At 40.9% G+C, this 17,384-nt stretch overlaps 1 protein-coding gene across 7 annotated transcripts in view; it reads left to right on the top strand.

Annotated features, from left to right (window-relative positions):
• UNC5D (unc-5 netrin receptor D) overlaps nt 1-17,384 on the top strand; it is a 554,235-nt gene that overhangs the window by 477,002 nt on the left and 59,849 nt on the right. For 5 of the 7 annotated variants that reach the window (XM_054499220.2, XM_063668623.1, XM_063668621.1 and 2 more), the window contains 3 exons: nt 2,891-3,076; nt 6,811-7,188; nt 11,653-11,737. In XM_054499220.2, the coding sequence (XP_054355195.1) occupies nt 2,891-3,076; nt 6,811-7,188; nt 11,653-11,737 (649 nt within the window). The remainder of the gene's footprint in view (nt 1-2,890; nt 3,077-6,810; nt 7,189-11,652; nt 11,738-17,384) is intronic. The other 2 variants (XM_054499221.2, XM_054499222.2) reach the window with 1 other exon arrangement.

Raw genomic sequence — 17,384 nt, forward strand, 5'->3', positions numbered from 1 at the left:
TACTCTTGGAAAGAAAGATCAGAAAACAGTGGGATGGAGGTGTGGGTGGGAAGAGGAAAAAGAAAGAGGTGAAGTACAACCAGGTAGATCAAAGAGAGAAGGGTAAAAAAGAAAAGAAAGAAGAAAGAAGCACAGTGACCCAACTGTAGAAGAATGTGAGCTGTGGGTAAAGTCTGGTTCTATCTCCTGAAGTGTAAAATGTGGCTTTGAAGACTTGTGTATACCTCTGTGGCTGCACTTGAAGTACCCAGATCTCATCACTACCTTGTCCTTACCACCTTTAGACCAGAAATGACTGAGAATATGGGCCACGTGTTAATTCATCCATGCATCCTCATTCCTGCCCCTCAATAAATGTTTGTTGAATTAGTGAAATTATTGTAAGCTGAATTTTATAATTCCCAGGACAAATTGTTCTGTAAAATAATTCCCATTTTGCTTATCTCTCTATAGGCATCCCTTTCCTCTGCCGCTTAGCTTGTAGATCAAGCCGTCCCAGTGTCAGGTTGAGCCTTAGGGAGCCAGTGCTCGCCATGCACTGGCTTTCTTTCCCTACCCTGTCCCTGAAGTTCCTCTACTCATTTTTAAAATTCTATAATTTAATATTTTATTCCTTTAAGTCAAATGGATTCTACAGATGTTCCTGGGAGAGGAAACACACTGAGCTGCATCAAACATTGATACTTTGGTCTGCAGGCATACATAGGGTTATTCCTAAAAGCAGGATCTATATCTGGAGGGAGAATGAGAATTCTGGTTACCTGGTAGGGAGGGAGTGGAAACATAAAAGACAAAATGGCAATCCAGGGGAACAAAGACAACTTGTTCCTGCTGTTTGGTTTTGTCTTAGGATGTTCACTGCCACTGAAATCAATTTCCAGCCCAGGCGTCTTGCCCGGGTCATCCTCCTGGCTTCTGGTCCTTCCTATTTTAGTACCTGGAAAACTGAGGATGTCTTTGTCTCTACTTTGTCAACTCAGCAACAAAGGAGCTGCATTCTGCACACTGCCAGGCTGTTTCTCTGTATTAGCTCATTTGCTGAGCAGGTGTGTTCTCCCCAGATACACCTTTTAAGGTGAGAGTGTCATCAGTCAGCAGTGCCCAAGGAACTGGAGGAAAGGGAGGGAAAATGCTAGTTGGTTTCAATCCAAAGTTCCCTCACTGCTTCCCATACGCTGGCATGATGTATCTGCTGTGTTCTGTGTCCTCTGTCTGCTCTGGGAATAATTATTCCCAAGGCACTTAATTGAGTAGAGGGAAGGTGGGAGCTTAAGAATGATAGCTGCCCTCCTTCTGTCACACATGACAGAAGCACACGTGGAAACTGAGGTTGACGTTTATCATCTCAGCCATGGTTATGAGTGGTTGGAGAAGTAGGCTCCATTCCTGTCTCTCTCACATTTGAATCATCATGAAGCTGGAATGGAAGTTTAAATCACACCCTGTTTCTCAGCGGCCACCATGCTGTTGTGGTTATTAAATGTATTTGATAAACCTCTGACCTTTCAGATGCTGTTTTTTGGTTTTTTTTGATGGTTGTGATCTCCCTTGAGAATTATTTTTATGTGTTTATTGCCCTATTACTGAACCAGTTCTGCTTGATTTCCTCGTTCACTCTTTAATTTGGTAGCACCTTATTTTACAGTCCACTAACTTTGTTGAAAATAAATTCACTTTCCTTGTGTGGTTAGTATTACTCATTTGATAACATAAGTACCATCTTAGGGTGCAGTGAATGCATAGTAAGTGCTGCACAATTACAAGGTAAATATACGATGGCTTTATTTTATCCTCTAAGCCCAACACAGGGGTGACAGAATAATTACTGTTGGACCCATTAAGTGTGCTTACCACATAATCTGTAGGAAGATTAACTATGTAGTTAGCACTTGCCATCTTCCATTTTCACACACCTTCTAAGATTACACCTCTTTGAGACTTATGTTATCTCAGATAAATCTCGTGTGCTGTATTGCAGGAGCCATCATGGATCTGCTACAGGAATAACCACATCCAACGCACCTCTAGAAAAAAGGGTGAAAAGCAGCTACAGCACATCTTGCGGGGTGGGGAGGCACCCACATTCTAAATTCAAACTAACTCTTTTATTTTTGCTTTGCCCATGCGTTCAATAGGATGGAGTAGGAGAGGTATGGGAGAAACAGCATGTGCCATCCTAGCGACCCGTCCTCTTCCACAATAAATTATTAGAGTCTAGCATTTAATTGGTGTCAGAAAACATCTACCATGGACATAACAGCACCTGGGACCAAGAACTTCATATCCCACAATAAAATTCTCTCATAATGACTGTATGCCCTAAACTGATGTTGTCAGTGTACTTTTAATCTGAATGATTTGTACCAAAGCTAAAATTCATATTTGTGAACTCTGGTCTTTCTCTCAACTCATAGACTTTATGTTATCTCCTTGCCCTAAACTGCTCTCTGCAAATGCATGTGCCCCAGGTTTCACATAAGCAGAGCAGATCACCCATATTTTATCACTGTGTGTGGGTCTGCCCTCGCTCTGGTAAAAGTGTAAAAAGCGTTTTGCAGGTAAACATGACATCCCAAACTAAGGAGCTGTCTGTTCTAACTAGAAAAAAACATTATTTTCTTTGCAAAACTGATTCTCTTCAAGAGTCTATTACATGCTAAGCTACCTTAATGCAGTTAAGATATTTGCCTAGCATTCTTTTGATTTATACAAGGCATTTTAGAAACACAATTATTGTGTGAAAGTGAGTACAACTTGTGTTCACTGTACATCTGTCATTTTCTCTGAGCAGTAGCTCCAAAAATCCAATAGCATTTCCTTTTGTATCCCCGAGTGATTCTTTGGCTTTGTGCCCATGCTGGTCACTTACGATTTCTCTTGTGTCTTTCAGGCATTGAGAATGCCAGCGACATTGCTTTGTACTCGGGCTTGGGTGCTGCCGTCGTGGCCGTTGCTGTCCTGGTCATTGGTGTCACCCTTTATAGACGGAGCCAGAGTGACTATGGCGTGGACGTCATTGACTCTTCTGCATTGACAGGTGGCTTCCAGACCTTCAACTTCAAAACAGTCCGTCAAGGTCAGCGGCGTAGGTCCCTCCACACCTCGTCCTCAGTGCCATAGACTACGCTCACACTGGACCCCAGCCTTCTCCTGGGCCCCGTGTGAAGGTAGCTCTTGGCACTGGGAGCCGCTACCAAATTGTCTTCACACATGAACAGACCAGGCTGGGTTAAGTGGTCTGCTTAGGTCCTTGTCTGCCACAAGGACAAGAGGATCTCGGTTTATTATCAGCAACATTTTCAATGAGGCATTTCCATTTTTGATATAGGGTCAGCGTAATGAGTTATTTTATTTCAAATTATCCTTCTTTTTAAAAAAGTCCTTTTGAGGATGTATATTTAATTTAGTTAACCAAAGTATTGATTATTCAAGACTGAGGACTAACACCTATATTACAACCTCCCAGGTATATTTATTACCCTATTTATGAAGTGGAGTAATTTTGTTATTTCTATTTTAAATAAGTAAACAGATTTTAGAGAATAGATGATGGGTCAGCTAGCCAGGGGAAAAAAATGAAATTCCAGCCTAAACGACTCTCAGCTGTTGCCAAGTCCAAGCAATCTTTAGTTGTGGGGGAAGGAAAATCTATCATGTCAAACTGTAGCAATACTCATTTTCAAAACAGAGTCATTTAATTCTGTTATAGGAACCAAATCTATTCCTTATTGCAAGGTGGGGATGAAACATACACGGCTTTCATTTTAGAAAAACATGAAACCGTCTGTTTTCAGAGGATGAAGTTTTCTACCTTGACCCTCGTCGTCAATATTGTCACCTTTATTTCTGTTTATTGTGCATCAGTGGTGCCTACAGCGCGGAACCAGAAGTCTCAGTGCAAGGCAGTGATTGAGTAGACAGGCTTCTGAAGTGGAAACACAGGCATGCTGGAAAAAATTGAGAGATGGCCAGAGAGATGAGTACCTTCCCTCTTGCCATTCACTTCTGGGCACCTCAGAGTTAGGCCTCAAAAGAGACACATCCCCTACATTTGGACATATAGTTTAGTATATGTAGTTAATTGGAAATAAATCCAAATATAGAACTGATTTTTTAAGTGGTGTTACTCAAGCTGGAGTGCAGTGGTGCAATCATAGCTCACAGAAGCCTCCCACCCATGGGCTTAAGTGATCCTCCCACCTCAGCAGCTGGGACTACAGGCACATGCCACCACACCAAGCTAAGTTTTTGTTTTATTTTTATTTTTTATAGAGACAGGGTCTCGAACTCCTGGCCTCAACGATCCTCCCACTTCAGCCTCTGAAAGTGCTGGGATTATAGGAATGAGCTACTGGGTCTGGTCAAGACTGATTTTTATACTACCTAAAAAACTAGAAACATATTTTCATCAAATAATAAAATGTCAGTATTTTAGACCATAACACTTGAAAATAGATGAGCTATATTAGTGTGAGAGACAGTTTTGTGCATAAGTCCATAGGCTTTGAAGTTAGATTTTAGTCTAAAACTGCTATCAATTAGTCTGTTATCCTCTTGAGTCTCAAGTTTTACAGCTATAAAATGGGGTTAGTAACATTCACCTCAAAGTGTTCTTCTGAGGATGAAATCACCTGGAATAACATGGGTAAGCCCTCGGCATATGGAAAGTGCTCACAAATGCAGCGAGGAGTTCTAGAAGCTGGTTGCTTCCTCTTACCCTAGTACAGGTTGCCAGCGTGTTCCGTGGAGCACCAGGCAGCAGGTGAGAGGGGTGGATCCCTGGCCTACACCTGTCTGGGGAGTGCTGACTTGCCTACACTTAAACACAACTTATGTGTATTGTGAATCTCTAAGACAATATTAGTCTTACCAAATTTATCTGACCATTTTTTTTAATTTTCATTTTTGGCCAAGAATATCACAGAACTAATGATACAAGAAAAATCCTTTGGTAAATGCCACTCTCCCTGCATTTATTATGGTGATCTGCCTCATGCTGATATCATGTGGTTTTCACCTCCACTGTCTTAGAGAGATCCGTTTTTGAGCAATACATCCAGTGCCCCGGCAAGGTGAACACTGAGCCTTTTAAATAGAATGCCATACACAGAACAGACCAGGGACTTGAAAAAGGATTTCCAAAGAGAAGATTGGGGTGACCAGCAGTGGGTGACTGTCGCTGGTCAGAATTCAGTCAAGCTGGCAGCCAATTTTCTCTGACCGTGGTTGCTATCATATGTACATATGTCCAGAATCAGGCAATTCCCGCTCAAGTGCTGTCTCACTCTAGGAAATATTTTTGCTTCCTTGTGTCACTTAGGCTAGGCAGATCTTCTAAGCATAGCCAAAAATTAAACTTCAGAGGCTAGGGCTTGAGATAAAAGAGCCAGGTGACTGAGGCATATGGCTTTTGAGGTCTCCGCGGAACCTCCTGTTCTAAAAACTCTTTTCTAATCTAAGATGGGTTTTGGTCCTGCTTCTTTCCTGGGAAGACCATAAACAGGAGCAAAGTGGTCACCTGAAGAACTCAGTGCAGACCTGCTAGAAAGCACAGCTGCCTGATGGTACCTGGGTCTTGATACAACGCACTCATGCATGGAAAAAAATAATAATCAAGGATCTTTTAGCTCTATAGCATTATTTATTTCATCCAATTTGTATATTTTCCTCTGTGATTCTGGATTCTTAGAGCATCACAACAAGAGATAGGAAAAGTCAGGGTGATAGATTTCCTACTGGTGTTGCTGCAGATTATGAAAATGGAAAAACAATAGAGGCTAATACAATATGGCCAAGAATTGCAACATTTTCAAAAAGATCATACTTTAAACATTTTTGTCAGGCCCCAAAGGAAAACTGTTTAATATGGTTTGGGTTTCAATTTGAGATGTCATATTGACGGACTGATATGGGTGTGAAGCTTGGGACTGAGGGTTATTTTGTTATTTACTAATAAATGAGATTACTTCATCACAAGAAAATATCACAGCATTTCTTTTTAATATTTGGCTTGGAAAAAATCGGCGAGCCCCAGCAGATGACAAAGCCCAATTTCTCATGTTTTTGCAAAGATATTATATATACTTTTTTCCCTTTGAGACAGAAAGGAAACCATTCTAAGCTGCTCCCTATGTAGAATCTAAGCTTCTCACTGTCTCTGGGTGGTGCATTCTTTCCCTCACAGAGTGACATATGAGTTACTAGAGCAAATTGGCTACTCAGATGTGGTGCGATTCATGAGGTGCCCTGACCCTTTGGCTCTGGGGACACATCATTTCCTCCCCAGCTCCAGAATCTGCACAGAATTCCGTATGAAATGCACTGGAACCAATGTAGCTTCTGTTATAAACAGCACTACCTAGTCACCACGCTGTGTCATCTCTTGCCATTTAAAATGAACAGATGTTATTTTTGCTCAAAACTCGACTGCAAAACATCTCTCCCCCCCCTTTTTTTTGTTATTTTAGCTTCTCTTTGCCAGTTGAAATAATCACATAAACAATAATACCTGAGTTCATTGCCAGAGAGAGTGCCAGAAATACTTGTTTTGAAAAGATAGCATGGAAAGATCTCTGGCAAGTGAAAGATTTGGGTCAGTGGCATTTAGAGAATGGACTGTGGAAGCCAGGGCTCTTGATTCAAAAGTTCTATTCACTAGCACCCAACCTAGCAGGGTGGTCCTGAAGAGCTAGCTTGGATTGGAACTGCTGGCACCTATGCAGGCTGTTGCGCAGTTTGTAGAGGCAGAAGTACAGGGGTAACTGAGATGCCTTTTAGTTTCTGAGTGACAGATCAATTTTCTTTTACCAGGTAACTCCCTGCTCCTGAATTCCGCCATGCAGCCAGATCTGACAGTGAGCCGGACATACAGCGGACCCATCTGTCTGCAGGACCCTCTGGACAAGGAGCTCATGACAGAGTCCTCACTCTTTAACCCTTTGTCGGACATCAAAGTCAAAGTCCAGAGCTCATTCATGGTTTCCCTGGGAGTGTCTGAGAGAGCTGAGTACCACGGCAAGAATCATTCCAGAACTTTTCCCCATGGAAACAACCACAGCTTTAGTACAATGCATCCCAGAAACAAAACGCCCTACATCCAAAATCTGTCATCACTCCCCACAAGGACAGAACTGAGGACAACTGGTGTCTTTGGCCATTTAGGGGGGCGCTTAGTAATGCCAAATACAGGTGAGTAGTAAGTGTGTGTTTGTGTATTTTCCATCATTTAAATGTTTCATTTTTACACAGTTACTTCCCATCAGATTCATTTTATGATGTTTACTGTCCCCTCATCAGACCTGCAAACACTGCGGCTCCACTAGTCCACTTGATTTACACAGCAAACCAGAACCAATGCTGAGATTAGATTTTGCAGTCTTCATCTCAGCATGGATTGAATGCTTCCTTTGATTCCCTGTTAGAGCTGATAACTATATTTGCCTGAAAGGTTTGGGTAGTCCCCAGGCTTTAAGCCCCTTTGGAGTATATTTCCTAGGCATGATAAGAAAGCACTGAAAAAATTCTCTGGCATGACAGACCAGGGCCCCATGTTTATACCTAAGCATGGTTTATGTACTAGTTTGATAATTTAGATAATTTAGTGAAACGACATCTCATCAGTAACTGACCTAATGAACACTCCATAGCCCTTGCTATAGTGTTACTTTCTGGTGAGCAATGATGAGGGTTCGTTGTGGAGTTACTCTTTTGAATACAAACTTCAGTTCCAGGGCTATGTCAGTATAACGAATTCTCACATATATTTTTCCTCCTTTTAGCTGGAAGAGAGGAGATTTTCATGATGTTTTGACATGATGCTTAAAGTATCCAGCCCAGATCACTTTTAAAATGATATCTTTTCTGTGGATTAGTTTTCAGAGTTGCTGCCTAAGACCTAAGTGGATGGTAGACAAGGTCAATTTCTACTCGGATTTCTAAGCAATGAGAATTAGGTAGTGCACTGAAGCAGGTAGTGATCTGTTGGCTGCTAAGAGGGAAGAGTATCTGTTGGATCTGTAAGTGTTTATCAAACAACAGGTCAGCACTGAGTCAGGGACATTATAGTCTAGACAGATGTCTCTCTAGGGTGGAGCTAACCAACCTCTCAAATCAAGCATTTCATCCCATAAATAAAATCTGTAATAGGACTAGTCTGATTCTAGCATTCTAGCTAACTGACCCCTCTAGTAGCTTAGACACAAAACTGAAATTCATTTCTAGTTGATTAATATTGTCTTATTCTCCCCTAGAGCAATTACTTCCTTAAAATCTTCATTGCAAAACATATTTTACTTCATCAAAATAGCCCTCAATGGCAGCCGTAATTGAAAGTTTTTTTTTTTAAATTTCTAATTCTCTAAATCTTCATTGGTCAGTGTTTTAGGACATGGTAAGGACCTTGGTTCAAATGTGTATGCGTGTCAATGTGTGGATGCCTATGCATGATTTAATTCTTCCAGTTGATAACTGGAAGATAATGAGTCAATCAGCCATATTTACCAATTAACTTTTCTGTAAGAATTCATAAACTAGACATGTGAGTCCTGAGGAAAGAAAAAGAATACAACCCTTGCCCTAAAGAACAGGATGTGTAAGAATTATATAAAATTTGGCAGGGTGTGGTGGCACATACTTGTAGTCCCAGCTACTCAGGAGGCTAAGGTGGGGAAATTGCTTGAGTCTAGGAATTCGAGACCAGTGAGCAACATAGCAAGTTGCTGTCTCTAAAAAAAAAAAAAAAAAAAAAAAAGGAAGCCATAAAAACAAAAATACAGAATCATATAAAGCCATGCATTAAGTTGTGCAATTATCTTATGTCTTTCTTGCTCATGCTTGGCACTTAGAAGGCTCTCAGTTATTAGTTGATAAACTGCCCATTACTCCTTCTCTCTCTTTGCATGCTCCTTTCTTAGTGTATATATGTGTGTGTGCGCATCTGTTTACACATATGTAGAGGGAGAGCCATGACCAACCCGTTCATTGGCTGTGTTTGTTGTTCATCAAAGAAAGCGAGATTAAATCATGATGAACCAGAGATTTATCTTCACCTCTGACTTGAGCAGCACTCACATTGAAAACTAAAAGTTCTGACAGCATTGTCAATGATTCCCAAACAGTTTCTCCCTGAAATGGGGCATTTTCAAAGCTCCTGACAAGGAGTGTTGGACAAGATTGAAGCTGTTCACTGGGAATGAGTTTGATGTAAAATAACTGTGGAGAAGTAAAACATATACTCTGTTATTTGCAGGAAATAAACGCAAAATATGCCCTAGGGAGCTAAAGTATAAAGAAAGCAAGGCACTGAAATTAGATTGCTCTAATGCCATCCATCCTAAATTGTTGTATGGTGCCTGGCAATGATTTCTCCAAAAGGTTAGGGTGGTCTCCACACTCTAGAAATTATTTATTATTCCAAATATAAAACAGGAAGCTCAGACTGGTGCTTCTGTGGTCATATCAAATAAAAGGCTGTCAGGGTAGCAGGTAGAGTATGGGGTATTATATTTTTCTTTAATCAGAGGTAACTGGCGAATAACATATTGAAATGAATTCTACTTTAGGGGATCACAGGCATAAAGCTGTCCCACAGTATCTCTCATTCTTCACTATCTGTAACTTGCCACTCCCCACGTGCCTTTGTGTATGACTATTTCAGACTCCACGTAGTATTTGCATGTTTGGGCAGGAGGAGCAGGGGAGGTATGTTTGAAAGATAACACCATTTCTGATTGAAGAGAGAAAAATCATTTAAAGCTCCAGTGATCCCATAGATTCAGGTTGAATTTAGGAGTATTCTGAATAATGTTTCAATCTAAACACACAGAATTAAGCCGACTTGAAAGGAATAAGGTGTGATTGGCGCAGACAGCTCTTTCTCAATTGTCCTCACACATCTTTCTTATGTTTTGCTATGAGAATTGGCCATCAGGCTATGATGATCTACAGAAGCTAACATGTCTCGGAGCCTGGCTTTTTTACTAAGAATTTTGAATCCTATTTCGTTTATATCTTCGTGATGTGTTTATTGGCTTCCTGCTCCATGAGTGGTATTGTGATAAGTGTAATTGACTTAATATTATTATTATTGCTTGATGATAGTTTCCTGTACTTCTAAGTCTGAAGAATACAGACTGCGTGTCTCTGTCATCATAACGACCTAGACAGCCTGAAAGAGCGGCAGCAGAGAGGGAGTTTTAGGTCAAACTAAGAGAAGACGGAATGTCGAGGGCATGTATTTAGGTTGACTTCCAAGCACACTGGATGTCCTGTGTATTGCAACTTGTGTTTAGCAGCAGGGAGGGTTATAATGGAGGCCCCTTCATTTGGCAACTACATTTAAGGAAGAATAGACAAGGGAGGGAAGAGTCGGACTGGAGGTCTCTAAGTGTGGCAATTATAGTTCTACTATTGACATTAAGGTTCAGAATATAAATGGACCTCCATAAGGCAAAGCTGTAGAAACGTGCCTTATTCTTAGTGCTGGTGAAAGATACTGATAACTAGCATATTACTGAATAATGCTTATAAATGTGAATCATAAATAACTTGTTTTGCAATGAAGTTTACATTTTTTGGTTTTGTAGCTGCTAACAGGCACATAGAAGGAGAACAGGAAAGCCTGCCATCTCTAGATTTAAATTATCATCAGCAACCTGAAAGTTTTCTGAGTGATTACCTTAGCTCTAATGAAAGGAAAAGAAGGTGAGAGCTGCCTTACTCAAAGAATAAGAGGTTGCCTTGAGATTTTATTTTGTAAGGATCGTAGTTTCTCTATTTCATTTCTTTTTATGAACAAGAAGCTACATTAAAGAGAATCCCTGCTGCCCTCCTTAGACTCTTCTTTCTTGGCCAAGGTGCAGTATTTTCTTCACAGCGTTTAAGAGGAAAGAGAGGACATTTAAGATGCAGTGAGATGTGGCTTCCTGTGCCTTCCCTTCCTGCATTGTATGATTTTATGGAAGTAAGGCTGCTAGTTTTTCCAATCTGACATTGACATGACTCTGGTTAAGTTACCTTTCACCTTAACACCCTTTCTAAGTTCTGTTTGCTAGGAAGGGTCATACTGGTTGTGCAATAATCTATAAGGCTCCTAAGCATATCAGATGCTTTCATTTTCTTGACAAAATGCAACACCCCATTGAGTACCACCTTCAACTTGCTTCCAAATGCACTATTGGTAAGACAGCTTCGTCCCGGGTTCTAGCACAGTATTAGATCACTCACTCACCCATCATTTCATGTAGGTTTTCAGGAAATAAACAGATAGTGATGAGATAGAGAAATACTTTTTTTTAAGTTTTGGAGCAGATTAAGTGCTGTATAGATAAACTCTTACATTCTCAGATATGTTTAATACTGCCTGGTCTTAGAACACTCAATCTTTTAAAAGAATTAATGCTGGGATGACTTAAAATAAAAAAAAAAAACCTAATTTGAGTACTCAGTTGAATAATATGCCCTTCCTTATGTCACTGTTATAAAACAATGTTTTTCCTGCTATAATCTTGAACCTTAAACTTTCCAAGGATTGAGATTTCATAAATTGCCATGAGAAAGTAGCTTGTTTTCCAGGTATCTGTAAGGTGCTCGAGTGATGAACTTCATGATAATTGGAAAAATCTGTGAATAACCTGTTGGCTTTTTCTGTTTTAGGGGTGAGCTTACTCATACCACACGGTGCCATCCCAGAGGAGAATTCTTGGGAGATTTATATGTCCATCAACCAAGGTGAACCCAGGTGAGAGACAGAGAATGGCATATTAAAGACAGTGGCTCACGCCTGTAATCCCAGTACTTTGGGAGGCTGAGGCGGGCAGATCACTTGAGGTCAGGAGTTCGAGACCAGCCTGGCCAACATGGCGAAAGCCTGTCTCTACTAAAAATACAAAAAAGTTAGCCAGGCATGGTGGTGCATGCCTGTAATCCCAGCTACTCAGGAGGCTGAGGCTGGAGAATCGCTTGAACCTGGAAGGCAGAGGATGCAGTGAGCCAAGATCGTGCCACTGCACTTCAGCCTGGGCAACAGTGAGACTCTGTCTCCAAAAAAAAAAAAAAAAAAAAAGACATTTTAAATATGGACTGGAACTTCTGTAGAAAATCTGAAACTATTAAGAGAATGAGACTTATAGGTGTATAGATGAGATCATGAACTCCTTGACTCTAGAAAGGAAAAAAACAGTTGCAAAACTACTGGCTGAAATGAAACCATACATGACTCCACAGTTTTATGGTCACCAGTCTCTACACAAGAGACACCAAATGGAAAACAGTGAATCGTTAGGTCAGAAGCAGTGCCACTCCATAAACACTGACTGTCTCAGAGTCTTCCTCTCCAAAGAAAATATCCCCAGAGGCACTCACTGGTGCTAAGCCTTAGGCAAATACATACAATGATTGATTCGTGATCCTTTTAAGGTAGGCAGGAGACCTACTCTATACTGCCTGAGAGACAATTTCTTAGGCAATTTTCAGCGATGTGAAAATACGACCTGAAACATCAACTGCTTTCAGGCCTGACAAATTTCAGCAGCATTAAATTCAATTACAGGAACAAATACAAATCTTGTCACATTCCCTTTTAATGAAAGTAGTTGGTTATTTTCTTAGTGCAAGTATAATATTTTTGGAAATGTTGTCTTCCTCCACACAAGATAAACCTGACTCCTCTTCAGAAAGCAATTTCTCTCATAAACTGGATATATACCTCTAGCATTTTTAGTCATAACATCTTGGTTATTTTAGAATAGATTCTTTTTGTTGTTGTTAGCAAAGAACACATGAAAGAAAAACACTGGGAGGAAAAACAGCCAGAGAAACAGATGGTTTAAACAGATTTTGATAGCTATTTCTATAAAAAGGATTTGTTGGTACTCAATGGTTTTAACTTTCTGCTGTACAGGGCTCGAGAGGCATGGAAGAAAGGGTTCTGCCATTTGGTTGTGAGGCTGGCTCTTAGGGGATTTGTGTGCAGGTTGTACTATGTTGGGATCTCATGTTATTTCCCCAGTTGTCTAAAGCTAGATTCTTTACTTGTATATCTGAAAAAGTGCTGGTGTCTAAATATCTCCACTTGGCAATTGGGGGGAAAAAGAGACTCAGAAAGTTTGAAGAGTTTACTCAAAATCTTAGGTTAGTCACTTAAGCAGACCTAAAAATGGAGTTCCCTGGATGGAGGTCACCCCTTTTCTACCCATTGGGTTGATTTACTTAAGAAACCATACCTGTTTGAATTTGTGTTTATGGCCCATTACACATATGCTTTAAAACATATCATGCTGCAAAAATCAAGTATGAGGTATAATCCAGTCCACTTTCCCTGAATCACAGCTTCCTACACACTCCTAGCTCTGCATCCCCCTCCCTTGGTTGTAATTGATCCAGTAAGCCTGTGTTGAGCTCATTCCTCTCAAATCCATCCCCAGCATCTTCCACCTCATTACATGAGAAGCAACTTAGGGCAATTTCACATTTTCCAAGGCACCTCATTTACAACTTACCTGCAATTTTAAAGTAAGAGAGAGGAATACCTAGAACTCACAAGAGCCCAAAGACCTCAAAAAACAGGTTGGCCTCCTGTGGTCACCCCTTGAATGCTTTGTAAGCTCCATGGTAACCAATTTGGTTTATCCTTCTGTGTCTACTGCTGTCTAGGAAGGTGGACAGAAACAGAAGAACCTTATCTAACACTTTAGATCTGTGAGGTATCAATTTTTCTCTCTACTAAACTGTGAAAAAAAAAAAAAATTACAGGAAGCCAAGCCGCACATTCCTTTTCAGGTAGCTGAAATCTTCCCAGATGTTATCTCTAAGGAAATGACCTGTTACTGGGCTAAAGGCCATTTACCTTCCTTGACAAGCCTCACTGCCTTTTGATAGCTCACGACTACTTAGAAAAACACTGAAAATAGCAAATACCTTTCTACTACTTCATTTTAAGCTGAGGTGAATTATTTCGTCTCCGCAAGGAGGCTCCTTGGGTCTGGTTCTTCAGCTTTTAATCTTGTAATTAATCAGGAAAAGGCCAGTGTGTCATCTTTTCTTTGTAATATCACTTGAAAACCCATTTTCATTTTGGGCTGTACGTCTGCCATCCTGAACTTGTGCTGAGAAGAAGGCCCGTTTTCCTCGAAGTTCATGGAGCTGGAACGCACTATTCAGTTCCTGTCATCTTTACCTCTGGAGCCACCACGGTTCCCTCTCTCTTAGTTCATCATGAGAACCAGATTTATGGACTCTCCATCACCTCCACACACACAGCACAGTAGGATCTTCCAAACCACATCTTTATGCTGTCTTGAAATTAAAGTCTGCTCCATTTTTCCTATTAAGTATATATTTCTGTTGCCCATGTCTGAGTTACAGCCCCAATATATCAGGGTAGTGATGTAATGGAAGTGGAACTTGTATGTTAAATCAGGGCCTTTAATCCATTCTAAGGATTGGCTTAAAGAGGGGTACAGGGGTGAGGATGGCTTCCTGGAGATGTCATTGAACTGAGTCTTAAAAGATGAATAGGAATTAGCCAGACAAAGAAAGGAGTAAGGTCTATAACTCAATGATTTCCATCCTTCACAATGCATTTTCCTGTAGTTTTCTATAGAGGTTTGAGGGGTAGAGGGGTCTAAACCCAGTGATTTTTTTTTTTTTCCTCCTTTAAAGTCACCCTGATGCCAGAACATTGCATTCAACAGTGTCCTTCCAACTGTAGCCCAGGCCTTGCCACAGGCAAAGAGTTGGTCTAATGCATTATCCCATTTATAACATAGAGAATATTTAGTGACATTGTAGGAACAGGTACTGGAGTGGCCTGACACAAAGGCCATGGCATGAAATTGGAGCTGTCAGAATTAGCCTGCTGGTGAGAAGCCCTGGGGCTCCTCCTGGATCAAGGGTATGTAAGCCACGCATACTAGATGTGGCCTCCTCCCCTCCACAGGGCTTTACTCCCTCTGCAGGGGAGGAAACCAGCAGTAATCACTCTCAAAAAAAAAAAAAAAAAAAAAAGCCTGTCTCCTTTCCCAAACTTTAATTTGAAAGATTTGGGGTATTTCTTTCTTTCTTTCTTGAGACAGAGTTTTGCTCTTGTTGCCTAGGCTGGAGTGCAATGGCGTGATCTCGGCTCACTACAACCTCCACCCTCTGGGTTCAAGCAATTCTCCTGCCTCAGCCTACCTAGTAGCTGGGATTATAGGCATGTGCCACAATGCCTGGCTAATTTTGTATTTTTAGTAGAGATGGGGTTTCTCCATGTTGGTCAGGCTGGTCTCGAACTCCCGACCTCAGGTGATCCGCCCACCTCGGCCTCCCCAAGTGCTGGGATTATAGGTGTGAGCCACCACGCCCAGCCGGGGTATTTCTTTTTTTTTACATTTTATTGGGAATGTTTTTGAGGGAGGGGAAATTTTATTCTACGCACTTTAGATCTTTTTTTTTTTTTTTTTTTTTTTGAGATGGAGTCTCGCTCTGTTGCTCAGGTTGGAGTGCAATGGCGCCATCTCGGCTCACTGCAACCTCTGCCTCCCAGGTTCAAGTGATTCTCTCTCTGCCTCAGCCTCCCGAGTAGCTGGGATTACAGGCGCCCGCCATCACACCTAGCTAATTTTTGTATTTTTAGTAGAGACAGGGCATATTGGCCAGGCTGGTCTCAAACTCCTGACCTCGGGTGACCCACCCACCTCGGCCTCCCAAAGTGCCGGGATTACAGGCATAAACCACCACGTGCCCAGCCTTTAGATCATTTTAATAAAATTAAGGCATTCAAACAGGATTAAAAAATCAACAATCTCATTTCAGAGGTTCTTTTCACTGACATTACAATAAGAGAATGATACAGATGTAGCAGGAAGTTCCCACTACTCCTCTCCTCTCCCAGCTCTCGTTTTGCACCCCGCCCCCAACCCCATGGTTGGAGAGGAGAGAACTGGACCAGAAAATTATTATATGGGGCTTTCTTCTGAAAAGCAATAAAATGAAACCAAAGGCAAACATTCATGTCTTTTTCCAATTACACTGTCATGTGGATACTCCTGACCAAATGCTTAGACTAAAATTGGAAATGTTGTAAGTCATCTTATTGAAGAATTTACAAAAGAACACATATTTTTAAATTTGGGCTCAGCCCAGATGGGACATTTCAACTGCTTCTGTTAGATGGTATGGTCTGCCAAGTAAGTACATTTTGGGGTAAGGATTGAGAAGGTAGAGATGGTGGTAATAGAAAACATTATCTTTTTTAGGGTGCTTAGATGGTACCATGGCTTTAATAGCAAGGCATGAAATAAGAGCAAATACAAGGCTAGAAAGGCAAAAAGAATCTAGCTCTGGAAAATAGAGAAGAAAGGATAGAATTTCATTCCCAGTAATGGGCTCACAAGCACTACAGTATAAGCCATTACTGTGGAGATTACTGCGGTTTTTCTTCCCCAGCAGCAAAAACCATACACACAAAAACAAAATCATACACACACCTCCTCATAGATCATGCGGACCTAAGCACTCAGAAATGTCCTTGGACTATTTTAGAGGACCTCATCTCCAAAAGAGTAAAAAGAAAACAGGTATATATCTTTTATCAATGAGATTAAAAGATGGGCCAGCTGGTTATTCTCTTAATAAGAATGGAGTTTTTATGATATGAATCTGTTTGTAGTGAACTATTCTTTATGTTATAGTAGACATTTGTGGCTATTCTAAACTGCTCATCTCAGTAAAATATGAAACTGTATATGCTTTTCCTGGCACCTTTGAGGGCCTTGATTTTTCAGAAGGTAACACACCCCCTCCTGCTGCCAAGCCCAGGAGTTTGAGACCAGCCTGGGCAACAATTGAGACCTTGTCTGTATAGAAAATAAAAATAAAATGAAAATTAGTAGGGCATGGTGGTGAAATGCCTGTAGTCACAGCTACTCAGGAGGCTGGGGTGGGAGGATGGCTTGAGCATGGGAGGTCAAGGCTGCCGTGAGCCCAGATTGCACCACTTCACTCCAGCCTGGGATACAGAGCGAGACCCTGTCTCAAACAACAATAAAAGAGAAAGGAGTCTTAAAAACCAAATTAGACTATTTTAATAACTAGATGTTACTGAACAGTTATATAAGAAAAATGAAATGTCTTCAAGGGACCCTGCTACTATGGATGGTTTCAACAAGCATAATTGTTAACAATTACTAGGAAAACCAAAACCATAGTTGATACATTTCATACCATAATAGTTTAAGCCCCATAAGCAAATCCAGTTCTTTAAATGAATGATCATATTGCAGTGTGGTATATACGGTGACCAGAGTGAAAGGATGAACCCTGTTTAAAGGCTCAGGGAAAGTTTCAGAGAAATAACAGTTGTCTTATAAACTAAAAGAGTAAAAGGGGTTTCTCTCCAAGGGAGT

Source organism: Pongo pygmaeus, chromosome 7 (assembly GCF_028885625.2).
Source record: "Pongo pygmaeus isolate AG05252 chromosome 7, NHGRI_mPonPyg2-v2.0_pri, whole genome shotgun sequence".
NCBI lineage: Eukaryota > Metazoa > Chordata > Mammalia > Primates > Hominidae > Pongo > Pongo pygmaeus.